At 41.0% G+C, this 24,239-nt stretch overlaps 1 protein-coding gene and 1 non-coding gene across 8 annotated transcripts in view; one reads left to right on the forward strand and one right to left on the reverse strand.

The window, feature by feature from the left end:
• Positions 1-994: 994 nt before the first annotated feature.
• Positions 995-24,239, forward strand: part of LSM14A (LSM14A mRNA processing body assembly factor) — a 55,190-nt gene continuing 31,945 nt past the window's right edge. For all 7 annotated transcript variants that reach the window (XM_059153427.1, XM_059153428.1, XM_059153430.1 and 4 more), the window contains exon 1: positions 995-1,261. In XM_059153427.1, the coding sequence (XP_059009410.1) occupies positions 1,141-1,261 (121 nt within the window). In that variant the 5' untranslated portion in view covers positions 995-1,140. The remainder of the gene's footprint in view (positions 1,262-24,239) is intronic.
• On the reverse strand, positions 8,345-8,451 carry LOC131819067 (U6 spliceosomal RNA). Its single transcript, XR_009349046.1, has one exon. It is a non-coding gene; the product is annotated as a U6 spliceosomal RNA (small nuclear RNA).

Raw genomic sequence — 24,239 nt, forward strand, 5'->3', positions numbered from 1 at the left:
TAGAGGGTCCTTTTAGGAGGGAATTGTAGTAACCCCGGGCAGGGTAAGTAGGGTTTGTTGTACAGGGGTAGGAATAGAGATGGTGAGAAGTGATCAGATTCAGGTTATAGTTTATGGATGGAAAGGACAGGATTTGCAATCAGAACAGATTTCCGGGTGAGAGGTAAGTCAAGGATGACTCAAAAGATGAACAGTTGAATAAATGGTAGCAGTTACCCCAGTGGTGAATAGTGGGCAAAGGTTAATTTTAGAGGGAAAATCGCGAACATTGTTTTGGAGACACAAAGTTAATTACATGCTGATTAGACATCCAACCAGAGAGGTTGAGTAGACTATGGCTTATACAAATCCAGAGTTCACAGAATTGATCAAAGCAGCAGACAAATGCTTGGGATTGGTCTGTGTGGTGGCATTGAAAGCCACGAGCCTAGATGAGACCATCTGAAAGTGTTGGACAGAGTCCCAGCTCCAGCAGCTGCGAAGGGGAGTTGGGGGGGGGGGGTGTTGGTTGGGTAATGGGAGGCTGTCATGGTCCTTGAGAGCTTCAAGAGGGCACAGTAGCTTCAAAGGGGGAAAGGACGACGTCTTAAAGGGGATTGCCACGAGTCTGGAGGCGGATGGGCCATTTTGCAGGCTGCGAGACCCACATTAGCGGACACAGGACGACGGACAAGATACGACGGGTCTGGAAATGGAGGCGGCCGCAGGGGTGGTCAAGAGGGCCGCGCGCGCCTCCACTCCAGCCCACCGTGTCCTGGCGCCACGAGGTACTTCGCCTCTCCCTGAATCGTCTCTCAAGCCGCGCGAGCACCGCTGCCCCGGAGTAGGCCAAGCAGCGCCGCCGGGACTACCGAGACCGCGGGAGAAGGCTGAGCCGCCCGCACCCGGCGGAGTCTCGCGAGAGCGCGGCCTCACCGGCCCAGCATGCCTCGCGCCGCCGCCGCTGCCGCCGCCGCCGCCGCCGCGCCGCGGCTTGAGGGCGGGAGGCTGGGGGAGGGTAGCGGAGCCGGCGCCGCCGCCATGTTGGGTCTGAGGCGGCTGCTGTAGGCGCCGACGGAGCGAGCGGGCTTGTGGAGCGGCGACAGCGGCGTGGGATCTGCCTCTCTGCGAGCGGCCCGGAGCGGCGGCGGCGGCGGCGCCATGAGCGGGGGCACCCCTTACATCGGCAGCAAGATCAGCCTTATCTCCAAGGCGGAGATCCGCTACGAGGGCATCCTCTACACCATCGACACCGAGAACTCCACCGTAGCCCTCGCCAAAGGTACGCCGGGGCGGGCCTCGGGGTGGGGTGCTGCGCCCGGCTCTCGGCCCGCGGCTTCCTCGCTCCCTCTTTGCCTCCTCCGTGGTCCTCCCGGAGGCCGCTCCCTTCCCTCCCTCCGGGCCCGGGCGTCGCGGGCCGGGCCGCGGCCTCCCCGGGGCTTCCTGGCTTCCACCCCGAAGGTCCGCGCCTTCAATCCGGGAACTACAGGACCGAGAGCGGGGCGGGCGGGGCGGCCCTGAAGTCCGAGAACGGGCCGGAGAACACGGAGAGACGTGTCTTCCAACTCCGAAATTCGGGGGTTCTGTCGTCTTGCCACAAAACAGATTCTGAGTATTCAAAGAATTTCTCCGCCTCGCTTGAGTTTCGTGCGATTTGTTGATTCGAAGGGACCTATTTTCTCACGTTCTTAATTTCGGTTCGTCCCGGTATTCATCAGGTGAACTGTAAGTAGTGTGCCGAAACTTTGGGTTTGCTCGGCGACGCAGACCGTCTCCAGCTGCCACCGGTACCGTCGAGCAGATCGCGTCCCACTTGTCTCCTACGCGGTCTTGTTTACCTGTTAAACCGGAATCCTTCTTCTCTGGGGCTGTTGTGCAACCATCTCTTTACAAATGCTGGCGCTTCTCGCCTCGACCCTTGTTTCTGGAAAGCAGGTGGGGAGGAGGGTTGAAGCTTGACCCAGGACCCTTGTTCCGAAGGCGGATCTGAGTGGTCCGTGGGCTCTGACCGGTCCCTGTGAAGGCTCCCTGGGATGGCGAGGCCGGGGCACTGAGGAGGAAAGTGTCGTACCCGTAGTATTTCGGTTAAGCGTCGCCCAGTCTTGAGTGGGTTTTGTTTCCGTTCACACGTGCTGGGCCTTCGCTCCGCCAGAAAACCAGGAAGAAAATAAACTTGAGCTCCTGCTCTTAAAGCAAATCTCACAAGTTTGGAATCCTTAGAAGAGGGTAGCGAGATAATTAAGGTAGCTTTCCAGGACATCTCGTGGCGTTATGGGATGCACTCCGTGGGCGAGACAGAGGTCCAGGGCTAGGAAGAAATTTTCTAAATCTGTAAAAAGAAGAAAAACTTAATCTGTAACTAGTAGGAGAGTCATTTCACAGTATGTCACACTAAAATGTCACACTAGTGACACTTTTGGTGTCCTTTTTAATAACACTCGTGTTGGGACAAATTTTATACCTGAGGTAAGGAGTCTTAAGTCTTTTTTTTTTTTTTTTTTAATCTTCACTTCTTTTCCACTCCCAACCCATGGGTCTTTAGCTGGGTAGTGTCTTAGTTTTTAATGGCTTTATGAAATTATCAAAAAGGCTTTCTAAAGCTCTTGGTGAGAACCACATACAGTATTTTTCATTAAAGTTGTTTAATAACTTTTTAAAAAGCATTGTTTTCCGTAATCTGAATTTTTAGGTGTCTTGCCAGTTTAGAGTTTGAGTTGATTGTGCTTTTACTTCTCACAATGAAAAAAAACTACATACATTCTTAAGATTTCTGATGTATTAACTTCAGTTTTTTTAAAGCCTTTGGATATATTCTTTTATTCAAGAAAACAAAAAGTCTATATTGTTACTGACCCACATTTTTAAAAAATCCATTTCGGCTTCTAAAGTTAATATTAACTACAATTTTATTAGTCTGTAATAGTTCAGTTCATATGCCAATTTGTTCCTTGTATCCTGACTTGATAAATACGGGAACAGCAATGAAAAGATGTTTTTAAATCACTGAATTGTCTGTACTTACGGCTTTGATAATTAATCCCCCATATATAATACATGCTTTTTGTTAAGCAGGAGGAGTTATTTAATATGTAACAGAGATTTGGGAATTCAATTGTATTTGCAAAAACTGAAGTTACCAAATTTTGGTAGCTTACTCTACATAGAAGTATCTAATCTAAATCTCCAATAAAGCTATCCTGTCAACACTGGGCACTTCAAATTCCAGAATTAGAAGTGGGGTGTTTGGTCTTAAAAGTTTAGAATTTATGACTTGTGAAGTAATGTGATATCTGATATTCCACCTTTTTTAAAATTTGGATGATGAAGCAGTTGAACTGATTCAAGCCAAAAAGTTTGTTTGTGCGGTTTAGAACACAGTATGTATTTATATTTAGAGATCCCTGTTATCTTTGTGAATATCAGTTGAGTTAATCTCTTCAAATGACATTCTTAGAATTCTCTTTTGGATGTTAATTTTTTTCCCCTCTCTGGGAAGAGGGTTTTTTTCACCCCCTTTTATTGTGAAATTACCTCACACGTTGAAAAGATACATAGATAAAAATGGAATATTTTTTTTTTTTTTTTTCAAAGATTTTATTTATTTATTTGACAGAGAGAAATTACAAGTACACTGAGAGGCAGGCAGAGAGAGAGAGAAGGAAGCAGGCTCCCTGCTGAGCAGAGAGCCCGATGCGGGACTCGATCCCAGGACCCTGAGATCATGACCTGAGCCGAAGGCAGCGGCTTAACCCACTGAGCCACCCAGGCGCCCAAAATGGAATATTTTTAAACAAAGATCCTTGTAAGGACCACAGAGGGCAAGGCAGACTGTTGCCAGCTTCCCAGAATCCTCCCCCTGCATCTTCCCATCATCACAACTACCCACTTAAGCTGGATATGAACATTATTCTAACATTTATAGTCTTATCACTGAAGTTTACATCCCTGAATAATAGAGTTTATGTTTGTCCTTTTTGAACTTTATATAAATGGAATCATCTTGTATATATATTTGATTTTGTTTTGTTGTGGCGTGGGATTTCATCAGGAATATAACAAGCTTATTCTGCATTCATTTTTTATGTTCTACAGTTAATGTTTAAATTGTTTACAATTTTTGCTATTATGAACAATGCCTTTGTGAACATTTGTTTTTAAGCGCGCTGATGCCTGTTTGTGTACTTTTCTTAAGGGTGTGTACTTGAATTGCAGGGTCATGGGGAATGTGTGTCTTTATTAGGTAATGCTAAGCAGTTTTGTTGTTGTTTACTAGTTTTTATTTCAGTTATTAATATATGAGAATTCTAGTTCCACATCCCTTACCAACAATAATATTTAGTACCAGATATTTAAATTCTGTCCAGTCTGGTGAGTATGAGTGTACCTGGCTTTAATCTTCCTGATTACTAATGAGCTGAACACTTTTTCATATCCTAGTCATTTGGATTTCATCTCATGAAATGCCTTTGAAATCTTTTGCTCATTTTACTACTGAAATGCAGGTCTTTTTCTAGAGTTCAGTATTCTGAGTACAAATCCTTTGCTGGGTATATCTGTTGCAAATACCTTTTCCCATTTAATGGTTTTTTTGTTTGTTTTTTGTTTTTGTGTTTGTTGTTGTTGTTTTTAAGATTATTTATTTATTTATTTAACAGACAGAGATCACAAGTAAGCAGAGAGGCAGGCAGAGAGAGAGGAGGAGGCAGGTTCCCTCACCAGGCAGAGAGCCTGATGTGGGGCTGGATCCCAGGACCCTGGGATCATGACCTGAGCCAAAGGCAGAAGCTTTAATCCACTGAGCCACCCAGGGGCCCCCATTTAATGGTTTCTTTTGGTGAACATAAATTCGTTTTAAAGAAGACATGTTTATTACTTTTTTATTTATGGCTAGTGTTTCTTTCTTCTTTCTTTCTTCCTTCCTTCCTTCTTTTTTTTTTTAAAGATTTTTATTTATTTGACAGATCACAAGTGGGCAGAGAGGCAGGCAGAGAGAGAGGTGGAGGAAGCAAGCTCCCCACTGCGAAGAGAGCTCCATCCCAGGACTCTGGGATCATGGCCTGAGCTGAAGGCAGAGGCCTTAACCACTGAGCCACCCAGGCGCCCCCCTTTCTTCCTTTTTAAGGAATTTTTCCCTACCCCAAGGTCATAAAGATACTTAGATTACTTTTTCAGAACTTTCTGTTTTGCCCTTTCACTTAAATTTAGTAAGGGATTCACTTGGTTTACATGATCCAGGTTAAAACAGGTCCTTTACTTGGATATTACTTATAATTTAAATTCATGTGGAACTATACAATGCTCTTAAAATTTTGGATTAGTTCTATTAGATGTGTTCTGTAGTTAAGGTGACCAAATGGCCTGGTTTGCCCTGGTGGAAGGTCCTTGTTTGTGCCTGTTGTTCTGGCATAATTATTAAAACACTCCTTTTCAGGCGCCTGGGTGGCTCAGTTGGTTAAGCGCTTGCCTTTGACGCAGGTCAGGGGATCAAGTCCCATATGGGCTCTCTGCTCTGCAGGGAGCCTGCTCTCCCTCTTCTCTGTGCTTGTGCTCTCATACATGATCTCTCACTCTCTCTGTCTCACACATAAATAAATAAAATCTTTTAAAATAAATAAATAAAACCTTAAAAAAATAAAACTAAAACGTCCCTTCTCACTCTTGAAAGTGTTCCAGTTCGGGTAATAAAATGTATGATCACACTAAATATAATCAAAAGCCCAGGGGTAGTAACTAACTGGGTAATGTCCTTTATTTTCTGCTAGAGATTTCACAGACTATTTCACAGACTAGCTCTAGCTCTGTAAAGGTAATATTGAAGTTAAGTTTGATGAGCTTTGATACACAGAATCTTCTTATGAATGTCAAGGAGTCTTAAAGGCAACTTAGAAAGACTGATGTCAGTCTGTTAAGTATGTTAATAGATCATTTGGTCTGTAGTTTGTCTCTTGGAGTCTTTGTCACAGCTCTGAGTTTATTTTCTTCCTGATTGTGACCTGCACATCATCTTCTTTGCTTATTTGCATAAGTTTGTCACCTTCCTTCCCTCCATAAAGTCTCAGTTCCTGGGAGAATGAATGTTTATTTAGTGAATAAATGGAAATTATTTAGCATTTTAGGTTATTAATCTTGTAGAAATCTCTTGGGAGAATCTCCAAATAGTACTTTCCATGTTCACAATTATATACCTCTTTAAAATTGAAATGCCTAAGGTATTGCCCCTCACCTTGTCCCCACAGTGAGAGCTTTTGGAGACTAGAAATACAGGAGGATAAAATCTTATGACAAAATTGACATTGTTAGGGAGAAGGAGTTTTTACCTTGTGACTCAAGCTCAGTTATAATTTTCATTTAAAATTGAAGGGAAGAATTAGTTCCAGATGTTCAAGTGAATTGAAAAGTGGTGACACGCATGAATAGTTTGTAGAATATTTCCAATTACTGTATATTCAAACCTGTGTCTGTGAATATGATGCCCAAGCACATACTAGAGACTGGATATGAAGAGATTGCGAAGAATGGAAGTTTAACAAATGCGGAGTTTTGTCTCGTTCATTGCTCTACCCTTGGTGCCTAGAACAATGCAAGCCCCCGGTAAATATTTGAATAAATGAAAGGATAGTTGTAGTTATTGAAGATTTCTTATTATGGGAATTTCAAAGTTGGAGAAAGTACATATTTCCCATAAGTGTTATGTTTGTAGATTTTTATAATACTTAAATAAAATGGGCTAAAATGAATGAAATTCTTATTTCATCTACATTATGTTAGCTATATCTGGGTAATACACCACTCAAATGAAAACCAGGTTGCCACTGCATTAGGAAAGTATTTGTAAAGAAGAATGTTTAATAAGTCGGGTGCTTTTAAAATGATTTGTCCTTAAAATCAAGGCATTGGTAGGAGAATATCAAAGCTGGTAATAGATTAGTTACTTAAATTACATAAAGTAACTTAGTACTAAATTACTTATTACTTAGATCATCTGCTAAGTCCTGCCCATTTTTATACCTTAGCCACTTCTTGATTGTTAATTAGCCACATACTCATAAACTCCATTGAGTGAATAGGAGAGCTCTGTAGGATGGATGAAATGCCTGGAAAGTGCTGTATTGATTTCTTGCATTCTCACATGAGTTGGGGACCTAATCCAGCAGTTCACAAAATCACTACCTAGAATGTCCAAAGATCTAGTAACTTTTCAGGCTGCAGTTTCTTTTGGTTTAGTGAGGTTGCCAGAACTTGAGCCTTGGAAACAGTTTATTGTTGCTATGCAGTCCACAGAAATACTTAGTAATTTGGGAGTCTGAAGTCAATGTCAGAAACTAACTGCATCTTTGAGAGGAGTAAGATAAACTGTGGCTTTCTGAGTAAGAAGTAGAGAAAGCAGGGGCGCCTGGGTGGCTCAGTGGTTTAAAGCCTCTGCCTTCGGCTCAAGTCCTGTCCCAGGATCCTGGGATCGAGCCCACATCGGGCTCTCTGCTCAGCAGGGAGCTTGCTTCTCCCCACCCTTCTCTGCCTGCCTCTTTGCCTACTTGTGATCTCTCTCTGTCAAATAAATAAATAAAAATCTTAATTTAAAAAAAAAGTAGAGAAAACAGTAAAAAGCCTGAAGAAAATAATAATAGAAGGAAAGAAATAGAAGAGTAAAGAAATCTTACCTGTGCTTGACACATAGCAAGGGTTTCGTAGTGTTTAACTCAGTGCCACAGTAATACTACTAGTAACTGCAGATGACTTAACCTGAGTTTACTGCTCCATGGTAGAAGATGCCCTCTACAGAAACAGTTTACCTTCTTATTTCTCTGTGGTGCTTTACATTAATACAGTTTATTTTTTTAGACACACATATGTGCGTGCATGCGCACTTGGGGGGATGGGCAGAGGGCGAGGGAAAGAGAATCTTAAGCTGGTTCTACGCTCCTGGAGCCCAACCACAGGGCTTCCTCTCACAGTCCTGCGATAATGAGCAGAAATCGAGTCCAACAATTAACTGACTGAGCCACCCAGGCACCCCTGAAGTAATATTTTAATTAGCTGTATTAAAATCTAGATATCGTTGAAGTAAGTTTTTTTTTTTTAATTTTTTATTTTTTATAAACATATATTTTTATCCCCAGGGGTACAGGTCTGTGAATCATCAGGTTTACACACTTCACAGCACTCAACAAAGCACATACCCTCCCCAATGTCCATAATCCCACCCCCTTCTCCCAAACCCCCTCCCCCCCAACCCTCAGTTTGTTTTGTGAGATTAAGAGTCACTTATGGTTTGTCTCTCTCCCAATCCCATCTTGTTTCATTTATTCTTCTCCTACCCACTTAAGCCCCCATGTTGCATCACCACTTCCTCATATCAGGGAGATCAAAAAATATGGAACGCTTCACGAATTTGCGTGTCATCCTTGCACAGGGGCCATGCTAATCTTCTCTGTATCATTCCAGTTTTAGTATATGTGCTGCCGAAGCGAGCACCGTTGAAGTAAGTTTTAAGATTAATTTTAATTTAATTTTAATCTTAATTTTTAATGGATGATGTGTAAATTAGTTTGCAAAATATTTTATTCACAGGGATCTTATTCTAGTTTTGATTTTTTGGATTTTTTTTTTTTTTTAAGATTTATTTATTTATTTGGGGGGGGCAGCGGGAGAGGGAGGATGAGAGAGAGTGGAATCTCAAGCAGACTCCTTGTGGGGCTCAATTTCACAACCTGAGATCGTGACCTGAGCTGAAATCAAGAGTCCCAACACTTAACCAACTGAGCCACCTAGACACCCCTCTTATTCTAGTTTTGTGGGGTATTTATTTCTCAAAGAAAATGTGACCAAAAAGCCCAGTTGGAATGCTTAGTAGCTCTTTGGCCTTGGACAATTTATTTAATCCTAGCTTTAACTTGTTCTTTTAAATATACATAATAGTACCCATCATTTATTCTGAGAGTAAATGAGGTAGTATCAAAAGTGCCTGGTTTAGAGAAAGACAACTATCATATGATCTCCCTGATATGAGGAAGTGGTGATGCAACATGGAGGCTTAAGTGGGTAGAAGAAGAATAAATGAAACAAGATGGGATTGGGAGGGAGACAAACCATAAGTGACTCTTAATCTCACAAAACAAACTGAGGGTTGCCGGGGGGGAGGGGGTTTGGGAGAAGGGGGTGGGATTATGGACATTGGGGAGGGTATGTGATTTGGTGAGTGCTGTGAAGTGTGTAAACCTGGTGATTCACAGACCTGTACCCCTGGGGATAAAAATATATGTTTATATAATGGAAGTTGGGAGATGGAAGAAATAAAAAATGGGATGGTGTGGTAAAAAAAAAAAAAAAAAAGTGCCTGGTTTATTGGGGCGCCTGGGTGGCTCCACCCAGGGGTTAAGCCACCCTGGGTTAAGCCTCTGCCTTCAGCGTGGGTCATGATCTCAGGGTCCTGGGATCGAGCCCCGCATCAGGCTTTCTACTCCCCAGGGAGCCTGCTTTCCCCTCTCTCTGCCTGCCTCTCTGCCTACTTGTGATTTCTGTCTGTCAAATAAATAAAATCTTTAAAAAAAAAAAAGTTGGGACTCCTGGGTCAGTGGATTAAGCCACTGCTTTCAGCTCAGGTTGTTATCCCGGGGTCCTAGGATCGAGTCCCGCATCAGGCTCCTTGCTTGGCAGGGAGCCTGCTTCTCTCTCTGCCTCTGCCTGCCACCTTGCCTGCTTGTGCACTTACTCGCTCTCTCTCTCTCTCTGTCTCTGATAAATAAACAAATTTTAAAAATCTCTTTTTTTTTTTAAGTGACTCAAAATTTAAAAAAAAAAAAAAAAGTGCCTGGTTTATTGTAGGTGCTTAAGAGAGTATAACTATCTCATTTTATTTCCAGCCACCATCTCCATCTCTGTCTTCTCTAGCACCTGAACTCCGTAAGTCATTCAGACCTACTGTAAGTACAGTATGTCTGTTGAACTTACTACCCTTCACTGTCCCACATGCCCCTCAGGGCTTTACTTCCCTCTTTATCCTGTTTAAAATCCAAGAGCAGTTACCATCAATATTTAGCATAAACTCAGCCTCCTGCCTCCTCCCGCTTTCTTGTACAAGCTTAGAGAAACCACAGTCCTGATTATATCAACACAGACATGCTGACCAGTTTCACTCTAAATTCACATTCACTAACCTCATCACTCATGGTTACTTCCCTACAGTCATACTGTATTTCCATAGTCTCCTTGTTCCATTTTTTTTGCATGACTCTTTCATTCCTTCTGTTTTCCTCAGACCTCCAATACCTCCTACCCATCTTCACTTTCAGTCTGTGAACCTTGCTTCCTATTTGAGGAAAGAACAGCAAGCAGAAGAGAATTTTGATGAACTCATCCTCCAATCCCACATATATCCAGTTACTCACATCTGTGCTCTACACTTTCACTTTTCCAGTGGTCAATGTAGAGAAAGTGTTCTTCTCTGCCAGACCACCCTTCCCCTTATGTAAATTCCATCCCCTCTTGATTTGAGGTCATTGCTTTAGCAATTCTCTACTCTCTTCCTGTAAATTCAGTTTTCCTTCTCTCCTAGATCTTTCCTGTCTGCGAGGAGATCTGATGCTAACTCACCCATCTTAAAAAACAGCAACAAGAAAACACTACGACTCTTAACTGTTTCCTCTATTACCCCATTTCTTAAAGATATTGATTGATTGATTGATTGATTGATTTGACAGAGATCACAAGCAGGCAGAGAGAGAGAAAGGGAAGCAGGCTCCCCACTGAGCAGAGAACCCGGTGCAGGGCTCTATTCCAGGACCCTGAGATCATGACCTGAGCCGAAGGCAGAGGCTTTAACCCACTGAGCCACCCAGGCACCCCACTATCACCCCATTTCTGTCCTTCCCTTTACACCAAAATTCCTTGAAGGAATTATCCACACCACTTAACTTATATTATTTTTTGAACCTAGTTTATTTAGGTTTTTATTTGCACAGGTGACAGACTTCTTTTTTTTTTTTTTTTTTTTTAAGGTTTTATTTATTTATTTGACAGAGAGAAATCACAAGTAGATGGAGAGGCAGGTAGAGAGAGAAGCAGGCTCCTTGCTGAGCAGAGAGCCCGATGCGGGACTCGATCCTAGGACCCTGAGATCATGACCTGAGCCGAAGGCAGCGGCTTAACCCACTGAGCCACCCAGGCGTCCCAGGTGACAGACTTCTTGATATACTTTATTTTACCATTGCACTTTTCTCTTGATAATCTCTTACAGTTCCTGACTTTGAATACTCTCTGTACATTAGTGACTCCTGTCTCCAGCCTGGACCTCCTCACTTGTATGCCCAGTTGCCTCCTTAACACACCTGGAGAAATGTCCACATACCTATTTCTCACATACTGTTTCTCCATATGATTGAATTGACAGTTCATCCTTTTAGTTGGTAAGACCAGAAACCTTTGAGTCATCTTTAATTCTTCTGTTCTTCTCACACTTCATATGCGTTTCTGATCATATTACCTTCATTTTCAAAATATATCCAAAATCTGACCTCTTACTGCCTCTACTGCTCTACTTTGATTTATTATCTCTCACCAGACTTTTCAGAGACACTCAGGGCCTCGTATTTCAATGTTGACCTCTTATTTAATTCTCTTTTTACCCCCAGTTGTGTTTGAGGGCATCTTTAGCATTTAAAAACAAACAAACAAAAAACTACATGGAATGTGTGGGTGGCAAATTATTTTTAGTGAGCCTGTGTTTTTCTTAATTACTTGACTCTATCATCCTAAATTCAGATTTACTTTTATTTTTATTTTATTTATCTTTTTGCAAGGGTGGTGGGGAGGGCCAAGAGGTAAATTATCCTCAAGCAGACTGCTGAGGCAGGAGCCTGGCGCAGGGCTCAATCCCATAATCCATGAGATTGTGACCTGAGCTGAAACCAAGATTTGGATGTTTAATTAACTGAGGCACCCCAAGAGTCTTTTTCTATAAAACTTTGAAGGTATTGATTTGTTGTATTCTGACATTCTAGCGTTGCTGATGCCAATCTGGTTCTTAGTTCTCTTTCCAGAAGCTTTGTTCTTGGAGTTCAGAAATGTTACCACACTGATTCCTGAGTGGTTCTCTGTGAATCTTGTAAATCCAAAGACTCCCAAGTCTCTTCAACCTAATAAATTCTGTCTTAGATTAGTTTCTGTCTTGTTTCTCTTCCTCCATTCCTCACCCATGTTTTGAATTCCTATTGAATGCAATATTGTGTGTGTGTGTGTATTTTTTTTTTCTGTTATTTTCATCTCTGTATCTTGGTTTTATAGTTTGGGAGATTAAAATATAAAACCAACTACAAGAAAGAAAGCACAACTGAAAGCAGCTTAAAGAATAAAGATTAAATTTATACTGCATTGGACAAGGTTTTACTTTTATTTACTGTTGATAAATCCTACTAAAACTATATGCAAGGACTTTTTTGTTGTTTTAGGCATAAAACTATAGAGGACAAGGTAGATTTGGAAAGGAGACAAGAGCAACAAAATTTTGGAGTTTGAAAAGCAAGTGGGTGAATTTAAATGACTTAGAAGAGCTGAAAAAGCTACAACCTAAGTAGACAGTGGGTTACACCAAGAACTAACCTGATTCACACCCAGACTTCTGAAAGGCTCAGCAATTGGCATTACCAGTTGCAGTGGAAACTAGAATGAAATATGAAGTAATGAGTTGATGAGAAGAATGAAGGAATGCGAACTGAAGATGGGGTTAAAAACTGGAAGATTAACTCAAAAATTGTTTTAATGGTGGTCAGATTTCCAAATCCCTTTTTGCATTTCACACAGCTGGATAGCTGCTCTTCTCCAACACTGGTACTCTCTGGAGAGGGTGGGATAGAGTGTCTGGAAAAACGTGGACACCATTAAGAACAGAGGTACCTCTACACTAAAAACAGCTTGGAGCAAATGGGGCATTTAAGAAACTTACATCTGCCTGGTACTTATTATTTAGTAAGCTATTCATTCAGGAAAATTGCTAAGCACCTTCTATGACTACATGCTAGACAGTATGCTAGGTGCTAGGAAACAAAAGAGCAGTCGAGACAAGATTTTTAAGAACACAGCATTTAGGAGTGCCTGGGTGGCTCAGTGGGTTAAGCCTCTGCCTTTGGCTCAGGTCATGATCTCAAGGTCCTGGGATCCAGCCCCACATCAGGCTCTCTACTCAGCTGGGAGCCTGCTTCCCCCTCTGTCTCTCTGCCTTCCTCTCTGGCTACTTGTGATTTCTGTCAAATAAATAAATAAAATCTTTAAAAAAATAAAAAAGAACACAGCATTTAAGATGCAGCCTGACGGATAATTACAGTTAGCCACAGGAAGAGGATATCTAGTAGGAAGTATCTGGTCCCAGGTCACAGGGAGTTTGCAGTCTTATCAGGGAATAACTAGAGCCCCAAACTTTTATCCTGACCCAAAATACCTAGTGCTCACTTAAGGTGGGATCACAGTTGCTCTCATTCAGGTCCTTAGATCATCCAAGTTCCTTCAGATTTGAGGCCTTTTCATAAAATGCCTTTGGGGTTCTCTTCCCCTACTCCTTATATGGATGTGGTTGAAGAATGAGCAGTGCAACAGATTTAAGAAGTCACAGTGGAAAGAAAAAATTTAAGAACTCTGGAAGGCATAAGTGACAGTGAAAATGTGTCATATAGCGTGCTCAGGCACTCTCCCCTCCCCTTTTATTTTACTTCCACTGCTAAATTTATCTTAATATATTCAGTTTGTCACTTGAATGACAGGCTAAGAAGTCTGAATTTTCTTGGTAGATTTTGAGAGCCATTGGAAGTTTTTTAGCCGATAAGGTAACATGTCAGAGTCAATCTTTAGGAAGTTTATGCTACAGCATTGTGCAAAAAACATTGGAGGTGAGAGGAGAGGTTGACAATAGTGACGTCAGTTGAAGTATTTTAAGAGTTTGGGAAAGAGGAAATATAGGCCTAAACTTGTTAAAATAGAGAGGGAAGAACAGATACATGAGAAATCAGGAGAGTGGGTTAGCCTTTAAAAAGTTGATTGGGAACAGGGAAGAATTGAGTGATGGTACAACAGCGATTCCTATTAACTAAAATTGGGAATGGATCAGAAGGGACATTAGATTTATTTTTCCTGGTTCTGCTTGAGCATCATCACCCCCACAAAGCCTTCCCTGATACCCCACAATTCAGGAAATGCTAAGTGTACCTTCTGTGTTGTCTTTTTGTTTTCTGTTTTCTTCTTGTGCTTACCGTGCCTTACTACTATGTTTCACAACTAGACATCAGCATCTTTTCCCCCTTATGTCCCTTTTACATAGCAGAGTAACTATTTGTTGGTCTCATAAAGCGTTATTTTTTCTGAAAATTTACCTGGGTTGGAAAATGTGGTACTTGTACAACTTAATATTTAATAGAAAAATTGTGATAATTGAAGACGGTATTAAAGATATTTTACTCTCTCAAATTAATAATGATGAGTATAGTTCAGTTTTCTTTTGCAGTCCTGTGATTTACAGAAATGTTTCAGGATCTTATCTACAGTTTCAGAAGGGTCCTGATAAATATGTTTAGCATTATTACTGTTGTTTACTGCCTCAGTACTGCAGTTACTGCCTCACTGTCTAAATTTTTGAATCGCTTTTTGGTTATACAATTTCTCCTCATGCCACTCTCCCTAAATTCTTACTCTCACAAGTCATTACTCCCTTATGCTTAGTCTGACATTCTCATGCTTTAGGAAAAATATGTCAGAGTAAATCTGCAAATGTTAGTAATTCAAGGGGAAGAATCTTGCATGGGGAAAGCAAGTGAAGTTGCAAATGGGAGAAGCTAACTAACTGAGCAAGGTCTCAAATCTGTAATTGTGGGAGATTTAGACTTTAGATTAAAAGAAATATAAGGTCTCTACCCCCCCTGAGTGCAAGCAAGAGGGAAAAAAATGAGTGAAGATGATGAAATGTACTAACGAAAAGGACAAGATGGTTTTGGATCTTTTTAGGCAAACCAGAGGTTACTTCAACGTTTAGAGTCAAAGTAATGAGTTGGTTTTAAGAATATTTGAAAGGTGAGGGGCACCTGGGTGTCTCAGTCAGTTAAGTGTCTGTCTGCGGCTCAGGTCATGATCCCAGAGTCCCAAGATCAAGTCCCACATCGGACTTCCTGCTCAGCAAAGAGCCTGCTTCTTCTCCCTCTGTCCCTTACCCCACTCATCCTCTCTCTAGCTCTCTCTCAAACAAATAATTAAAATCTTTAGAAAAAAAGAAAATGCCTGAATGATGAGAGGAAAGTTACCTTCATTGGGAACTCTGGAGTGAGGGTGGTTTTTGTCTTTGGATTGCCAGTGGTTGGTGTGTGATCAGTGCTGAGGTGGTTGAGAATATTGCAGAGAGAAGGTTGGTAGAGATGTCTGCTGGGGTGACAGATACATAATTGGGTACAGGAAAAGATGATAGTGGCCAGAGACAGATGTTTTCACTCAGTGCAGTAATACTCCCTAACAGAAAGTAGTGTGAGTGAGGGGGAAGAAGGGACCAAAGAGGAGAATGCAGGTGTGTGGAGAAATAAAGCTTTGTGGAGGCAGTTTTTGATGTAATTCACAAGCAGTCCTGTTTCCCCCCCAGGGGTAGGGACTTACTACTGTCCTTCCATCAGGGTCTGTGCATGGGTCCTACGTCGTAGAAGAGATAGTTTTATAAAGCTAGTCTTAATATTTAAATGATTAAGCCATATATAACAGTTCATTCCAAATATGTAGTATCTCAGATGCTTTCAGCAGTAATTAGTGTAGGATACTAGTTGTGCAAAAGAACTGTACTTACGGATAAATATCAGAAAGAGAAGAAAAATGCCAAGTGCAACTTCTCACTTTTTTTTTCTGGTTCAGTGCTTTTGCATTTATTGTTTTTTAAGTAATGCTTTTTTTCTGTTTTCCCATCCTGTTGATATCCAAATCTGTCTTTCTTTTTGATGCAGTCATTCTCCCATTTTATTCTAGGTAGAAGTATTGTATGATTTAATTCAATTCCGTTGATATTGAACAGTATTCAGTAATTTTGGACGTTGCTTACTTAATAGCTTTTTCCGCTGTGGAATTTATTCAACAAATATGCACATGTGAGCAATATGTAGGATACAGTGTTAGGTACTGAGGGAGTTGCAAAATTATTTAGATACAGATTTTTCTCCTGAAGACTTTTTTTTTTTTTTTTTTTTTAAGATTTATTCATTGGAGAGAAAGCAGGTGGCTGGAGGGGCAGAGGGAAAGGGAGAGAATCCTCAAGTAGGCTCCCAGCTGAGCAGGGAGACTGATGTGGGGCTCAGTCCCACAACCCATGAAATCATGACCTGAACTGAAACCAGAGATCAGATGCTCAGGCGGCAGAGCCACCCAGGCACCCCTCTCCTGAAGATTTTTTAGTTCTAGGAAGGGGAGGGTATAGACAGTGTGACAGAATGCTGTGTCATTTTTAGAGGAATAATGTGTTACTTCCACCTGAAAGTATTACTAATAGAGATGTGTGATGGTTAATTTTATGTCTCCATGGCTGGGCCAATTGCCCAGATATTTGGTCAGATATTCTGGATGTTTCTGTGAAGGTGGTTTTTGAATGAGATTACTCTTTAAATCAGTAGACTTGAGATTATTCTCCATGATATAAGTGGGTCTTAGCCAATCAGGTGAAGGCCTTAATTGAGCAAAGAATGACTTCCTCTGAGCAAGAAGAAATGTTGCCAGCAGACCACCTGTGCACTCCAGCTTCAGCTTTTCCCTCAGTCTCTAGCCTGTCAGCCTACTCTGCCAATTGTGGATTTTCACATGAGCCAGTTCCTTAAAGTAAATCCCTGTGTGTGTGTGGGGGGTGTCTGTTGTTGGTTGTTTCTCTGGAGAAAACTGATGAATACAAGTAGCATATAAGCTGAAACATAGCATGTGTTGAGTGTGGGGAGAAGCTATGGTAGAGGACAGAAACCCTGCTTTGGTTATTGAGAATAATGAGCTTTGTTGGAAGTTTGTATAAGTGGGTTGGGACTAGATCTTACAAGTAATACTTGACAGAAGTTTTAACTTAAAGGGTACATCAAGAATCTTATTCTAGGCATTCCTGAGTGGCGTTGTCACTTAAGCGTCCAACTCTTGGGTTTCAGCCTCAAGTTGTGGTCTCGGAGTCATGAAATTGAGCCACCATTGGGCTCTGTGTTTGGCACAAAGTGAGCTTAGGTTTCTCTGCCCCTCCCCACACGTGCTCACTCACCGTCTCCCTCTCTCACTCTCGCTCTTGCTCTCGCTCTCTTTCAAGTAAATCTTTTTTTAAAAATTTTATTCTAGATTTACATTTGAGCTTATGCTTAGATTTCTAACTTACTTTGGGCATTTCTTGAGTAATTCAGCCTTTTTCATTTATTGCTCTCACATTTTGGTATTCAACAGACTTTTTTTTCTTATCCATCAGTATTAGATTTACAATTTTTAGTTTGTGTCCAAAAGTGAAATCTTTTGGAAAATACTAATGATGTCACTTTGTGCATACTGTTTGTACTTAACTATGTATATGTTTGTCATATTTAAACTTACAAAGGTTTGGTATTTTGTAATGGAGATACTGTGTTGGGTAATTGATCTTTACAGCTCTTCCCTCTATCCATGTAGTATGACTGTATATTTAGGTATTAATATACTGGTAAATAAGTTTGACATTAGTTGATATTTGAACTTGATCTATTAGAAATAGGTTTTTTTAGATAAATGATTTTTCCAGAACTTTTACCCTTTTTACGTATTTTTTAAAAAGACAACCATGGGGTTGCCTGGGTAGCTCAGTTGTTAAGCATCTGCCTTCGGCTGATGTCACGATGCCAGAGTTCTGGGATCGAACCCTGTATCAGGCTTCCTGCTATGCAAGGAGTCTGCTTCTCCCTCTCCCACTCCCCCTGCTTGTGTTCCCTCTCTCACTGTATTTCTCTGTGTCAAATAAATAAATAATAACCTTTAAAAATTATTTTAAAAAAGATAATCATGGGTTGCATATCTCAATAAATCATTTGTAGTCAGAAATAGGGAATTGATTATGTTCTTTCAGACTAACAGAGAAAATTTTTTCCCTATTTCTCATGCCCTTTTATTAAACATTGGCCCACAACTTGGGCTTTTCTGGTTGGGGGTTAAAAAAACTAGGAGGGCACCTGGGTGGCTCAGTGGTTAAGCGTCTGCCTTCAGCTCAGGTCATGATCCCAGGGTCCTGCTCAGCAGGGAGCCTACTTCCCCCTCTCTCTCTGCCTGCTGTTCTGCCTACGTGTGATCTCTCTCTCTCAGTGTCAAATAAGTAAACAAAATCTTTTTAGAAAAAAGATTTTTTTTTTTTTTTTTTTTTTTTTAGAAAAAAAGTCTTTTTTCTAAAAAGATTTTATTTAATTATTTGTCAGAGAGAGAGAGAGCACAAGCCAGGGAGTGGCAGGCAGAGGGAGAAGCAGGCTCCCTGCTGAGGAAGGAGCTTGATGGAACCCTGGGATCATGACCTGAGCCAAAGCCAGATGCTTAATCAACTGAGCCATCCTGGTATCCCTGTCGTTGAGTTGTTAAGAGTTCTTTATATATTCTAGATATAAAGCCCTTGTATGTGACTTGCAAATATTTCTCACATACCATAGCTTGTGTTTTACCATTCTCAGTATTGTTCTTTGATGCACAGAATGTTTTTATTTTTATGAAGTCCAGTTTATGTTTTTGTTGTTGTTCCTCATGTTTTCAGTGTTAAACCTAAGAATCCATTGTCAAATCGAGGTCATAAAGATTTACTTCTGTGTTCTATTAATAGTTACACAGTTTTGGCTTATATTTAGATTATTGTCCTGCTAAAAGAAAAATTGTGTGAGATGCCTGATGGCTTAGTCGGTTGAGTGTCAGACGTTTGTTTTCTGCTTGGACCGTGATCTCAGGATCGCAGAATCAAGCCCATATTGGGCTCTGCGCTTAAAGCACGGAGTCAGCTTGGGATTCTTTCCCTCTTCCTCTCCCTCCCCCTGGTGTACATGTGCATGCACTGTCTGTCTCTCTGTCTCTGTCTCTGTCTCTCTCTCAAACAAATAGATAAATAAATCTTTTTTGAAAGAGTGCTTTTTCCTCTACTCACCAGTTTACTCAGTAGTTCTGGCCCCCACATGTTCAGTCAATCATATCAACCAGTTCTCCCAGCTCCCTAGATACCACCTGGGTATCCTTCAATTTAATTCAGTTCTGACACTATCTACCTGAGTTTAGTGTCAGATCTCAGAGGTTAAAGGCTCAGTCCCAAGAGACAACCCACTCTAGCCTACTTCACACACCAGTCTCAAGTTGCAAGTTATCAACTGTACTTCTCACCAACTGGCTATAAATTGAGGCTTCCCAGAACCACCTCCTGGGTTTGATCATTTGCCAGAATGGCTCACAGAACTTGGGAAAACAGCTTATCTATTAGATAGATTACCAGTGTATTATAAGAGGATACAACTGAGAAACAATCCAGGTAGACGAGATACATAGGGCAAGATATGTGGGAAGGAGTGCAGTGATCCTGTCTTCTCCAGCCAAGTCATCCTCCCAGTACCTCTACCTGTTCACCAACCCAGCAGCTCTCTAAATCCCATAGTATAGGGATTTTTACAGAGGCTTCATCACATGAGTGGCACAATCAATTATCAGTTCCATCTCCAACCCCTCTGAGCGAAGAGACTGATGTGGGGCTCAATCCTATCCTCCGAGATGATGATCTAAATTGACATCAAGAGTCAGATGCTCAGGGCACCTGGGTGGTTCAGTGGGTTAAGCCTCTGCCTTGGGCTCAGGTCATGATCTCAGGGTCCTGGGATTGAGCCCCACATTGGGCTCTCTGCACAGCGGGGAGCCTGCTTCCCTCTCTCTCTCTGCCTGCCTGCCTGCCTACTTGTGACCTCTGTGTCAAATAAATAAATAAAATCTTTAAAAAAAAAAAAAAAAAAAAGATGCTCAGCCAACTGAGCCATCCAGCTCCCTGAGTTTTTGTTTGTTTGTTTGTTTGTTTTTAATGTGATTACAGCTATAAATTTCTCTCAAGTATGGCATTCTTTACATCTCATAATTTTGGCACATTATGTGTGGGGTGTTGTTTGTTTGTTTGTTTGTTTGTTTTTTGGTCTCAATTTTTCTTAATTTCCCTAGTGATTTCTTCTTGGACTCACCGGTTGCTTAAGAGTATGGTATTTAATTTCCAGGTCGAGTTTCCTTTTATTATTCATTTCTGGCTTTACTCCATTGTGGTCAAAGAAGATACTTCGTAAAATTTCTATTTTTTTCAATTTATTGAGAGTTGAGTTCGGCCTAACATGTGGTCTACCCTGATGAATGTTCCATGTGCAATTGAGAATAATGTATATTTTGCTGTTGTTGAGCAGGGAAAGGATAATCAGTTGCTTTTAAAAACTTTCAGGACACTACTGAGGAAATTCTTTGGCTCTTGAGCATTGAAACAGTGGTCCCTCTGTGAATTGCCAGATAGTTCAGATCACACAATTGTGATTTTTCTGAGATATGCTGCTTGTTGTCCACCTAGCACTAGCAAAGCTGCACCAGGATCATGAGCCACCATCCCTATGGCCGCCTTTTGTGGAGATGGGAGTTAATGAATGGTAACAGCTACCAGTATGCAAAATGCCAAAATTAACCACAAGTTAACAGCCTTACTTCATCAACTACTCCCATGGATGCTACAAGAGTGTCATTAGACTCCATAGTTCTAAAATGGTTTATTCAGACTTCATGTGCCAAGTCAGTAATGTTTCGGTATTGGGACTGATTCCTGGATTTTCTTACTTTGCCATCTTTCATGTCAGTCACCTTTGTGTTTTTATTTCAGGTAGTTGTAATCTTTTGAAAATTACAATTTTGTAATCTGCCTCATATAACATGTTTAGTGTTACTGTGTATATTCACCTAATGTTTTTTTAAAGATTTTAATGATTTATTTGAGAGAGCAAGCAAGCATGAGAAGAGCAGAGGGAAAAGCAGGCTCCCCGCTGAACAGGGAGCCTGGTGTGGGCTCAGTCAAGCCCTGAGATCATGACCTGAGCCAAAGGCAGATGCTTAACTGACTGAGCTACCCAGGTGCCCCTTAAATTTCTTTTTTTTTTTTTTTTTATCAGAGAGAGAGAGGGGGAGAGAGAGCGAACACAGGCAGACAGAATGGCAGGCAGAGGCAGAGGGAGAAGCAGGTTCCCTGCCGAGCAAGGAGCCCGATATGGGACTCGATCCTAGGACGCTGGGATCATGACCCGAGCCGAAGGCAGCCGCTTAACCAACTGAGCCACCCAGGCGTCCCTAAATTTCTTTTTTTTAAGTGGGGCTTAAACTCACAACTGTGACCCGGAGTTACATGCTCTACCAACTGAGCCAGCCAGGCACCCCTATATTTACTCAACTCTTTTTTTTTTTTTTTTTTTAAAGATTTTATTTATTTATTTGACAGAGAGAGATCACAAGCAGGCAGAGAGGCAGGCAGAAGAGGGCGGGGAAGCGGGCTCCCCGCTGAGCAGAGAGCCCGATGTGGGGCTCAATCCCAGGACCCTGAGATCATGATCTGAGCTGAAGGCAGAGGCCCAACCCACTGAGCCACCCAGGCACCCCTTTACTTAACTTTTTGATATGACAAATAATACATCTATTTTGAAGGAAGAAAAAAGACCAGAGTTGTAGAATTCTAAATTTTTTTTTTTTTAAATTGCATCCAATAAATCATATTCTTTTGGTGAATTTGAGTCTCTTTAAGACTGACCCCTTTCTTTAAGTTCCTCTACGCCGTTACTTGCCTGGTAACTTCCAAACTTCTGGTAACTTCCAGAAGGACAAATAATATAGAATGGTGGTTTCCAGAGCCTAGGGGTAGGGAAAATGAACAGTCATAGTTCTGCGTGTTTAAAGTCTCAGTTAAGCAAGATGATAAAGTTCTAGATTTCTACACATTTTGCTATACAAATACTGTACTATACTGCTTAAAAGAAATTCAGGAGGGTTAATCTTACATGTTCTTACCACAATATATTTTTTTAAAGATTTTATTTATTTATTTGACAGAGAGAGAACACAAGTAGGCAAAGAGGCAGGCAGAGAGAGAGAGAGAGGAGGAAGCAGGCTCCCTGCTGAGCAGAGAGCCTGATGCGGGACTCGATCCCAGGACCCTGAGATCATGACCCGAGCCAAAGGAAGCGGCCTAACCCACTGAGCCACTCAGGCACCCTCTTACCAAAATTTTTAATTAAAATGATAGCATTAACAAAAATCCTAGTAGTGAGTTATGCCTAATAAAGTCAGCTTCAAAGAAAAATTGAAGAAGATATAAGACTTGAGGCTTTTTGCTGGAAACAAGGAAAGAGTGCATCAAGATCAGGGAGAACCATGCAACAAGTACTTTTAAGACTAATTATGTAGCCAGTCGAGCCAAGGGAAAACTTGGTGTGAGTGGGAATCATATACTAGTTTTCCGTGGTTTGCTGTGTTTAGCTTTTGTTACCTCCAAGTGCAAAAATTAAATAACAAAAGAAATTGGGGATGAACCAGTGTGATTTCTCACTATATTGATAATTCCTTCACTTAACATTTGCATATAAACTAATTCATGTGTTGAAATGTGTTGTAGCTGAACAATAGTAGTGATTTTCTACCTTTTCTGTGCTTATCATGCCTTTCTTTGCACTCTCAAGCCCAGGTCATTTGTATTATCTTCAGCCATGTGTGCCTTTCTGATCTCTGTTAATTTTTTCTTTATAATGGTATAAGACTTATCTATTGGAAATATTAAATGTGATCAAACTAGTATTATTTTTAGAGTATGGTTCTCCTACTCTTGGTGTGTATAGTTCATTCTCCATGGTCTCTGTTTTCATACTTTTTCATTATCCTTTTATTGTATGATACAAGTTTTCTTCACACCACATTTTGGAAAATATGTCCTTAATTTTGTTTTGTTTTAAGATTTTATTTATTTATTTGACAGACAGAGATCACAAGTAGCAGAGAGGCAGGCAGAGAGCGGGGAAGCAGGCTCCCTGCTGAGCAGAGAGCCTGATGTGGGACTCGATCCCAGGACCCTGGAATCATGACCTGAGCTGAAGGCAAAGGCTTAACCCACTGAGCCACCCGGAGGCCTCTATGTCCTTAGTTTTAAACTCTAATGTTGGTTACCTTTAGGTCCTCAAATAACCAAATTTAAAGCCTATACATACTAATTTACCAACTTCCCAAAAAATTTTATCAAGTGATTCTCTGCTATAACAGATGAGATTTTCAATTTATGTATTTCCCTTAGTGTTTTCCTCTATTTCCACTCATCTTCATCTTCCAGTATTTGTTAGAATACTATGTGGTGGGGCACCTGGGTGGCTCAGTGGGTTAAAGCGTCTCCCGGGGTCCTGGGATCAAGCCCCACATCAGGCTCTGTTCTCAGTGGGGAGCCTGCTTCCCTTCCTTTCTCTCTGCCTGCTTCTCTGCCTAGTTGTGATCTCTGTCAAATAAATAAATAAAATCTTAAAAAATAATAATAAAATACTATGTGGTAAACCATCCTGACTTTTGTCAGTATGTAATTTAGTAGCTTTTTTCAGAACTATTAAGCTTACATTCTGTTCTAAGACCATAGTAAATTGTCATACATATTTGTGTGTTTAAATGAATTCTTTATCTCTTATTTATTTAAATTCAGCTAATTAACATATAGTTTATTATTAGTTTCATAGACAGAGTTTAGTGATTCATCAGTGCATATAACGCCAGTGTTCATTATGTTAAGTGCCCTTCTTAAATGCCCATCACCCAGTTACGCCATCCCTCCAGCCACCTCCCCTCCAGCAGCCCTGTTTGTTCCCTAGAGTTAAGAAGAGTCTTTTATGGTAAGAGTCTCTCTTATGGTTTGTCTCCCTTTCTGATGTCATCTTACTTTATTTTTCCCTCCCTTCCCCTATGTTTTTCTGTTTTGTTTCTTAAATTCCACATGAGTAAAATCATATAATTTTCTTTCTCTGATTGACTCACTTCACTTAGCATAATACCCTCTAGTTCCATCCACATTGTTGCGGATGTATTCATCTTTCTTTTTTTTGAATGAGTTAAAAGTTTAATTCTGAACCATTTTTATAACTGCATTTTCTCTTGAAGTGTTGTATCACAGCAGGTTATAACAACTTTGGGATAAAAGGCAAATGGTAAACTGTCCAAAACAGGTTCCAAATAACACCACTTACTGATTTACCCTACCCACATCATCTTTTATCTTT

The sequence above is a fragment of the Mustela lutreola genome, chromosome 16 (assembly GCF_030435805.1).
Source record: "Mustela lutreola isolate mMusLut2 chromosome 16, mMusLut2.pri, whole genome shotgun sequence".
In the NCBI taxonomy this organism is placed as follows: domain Eukaryota; kingdom Metazoa; phylum Chordata; class Mammalia; order Carnivora; family Mustelidae; genus Mustela; species Mustela lutreola.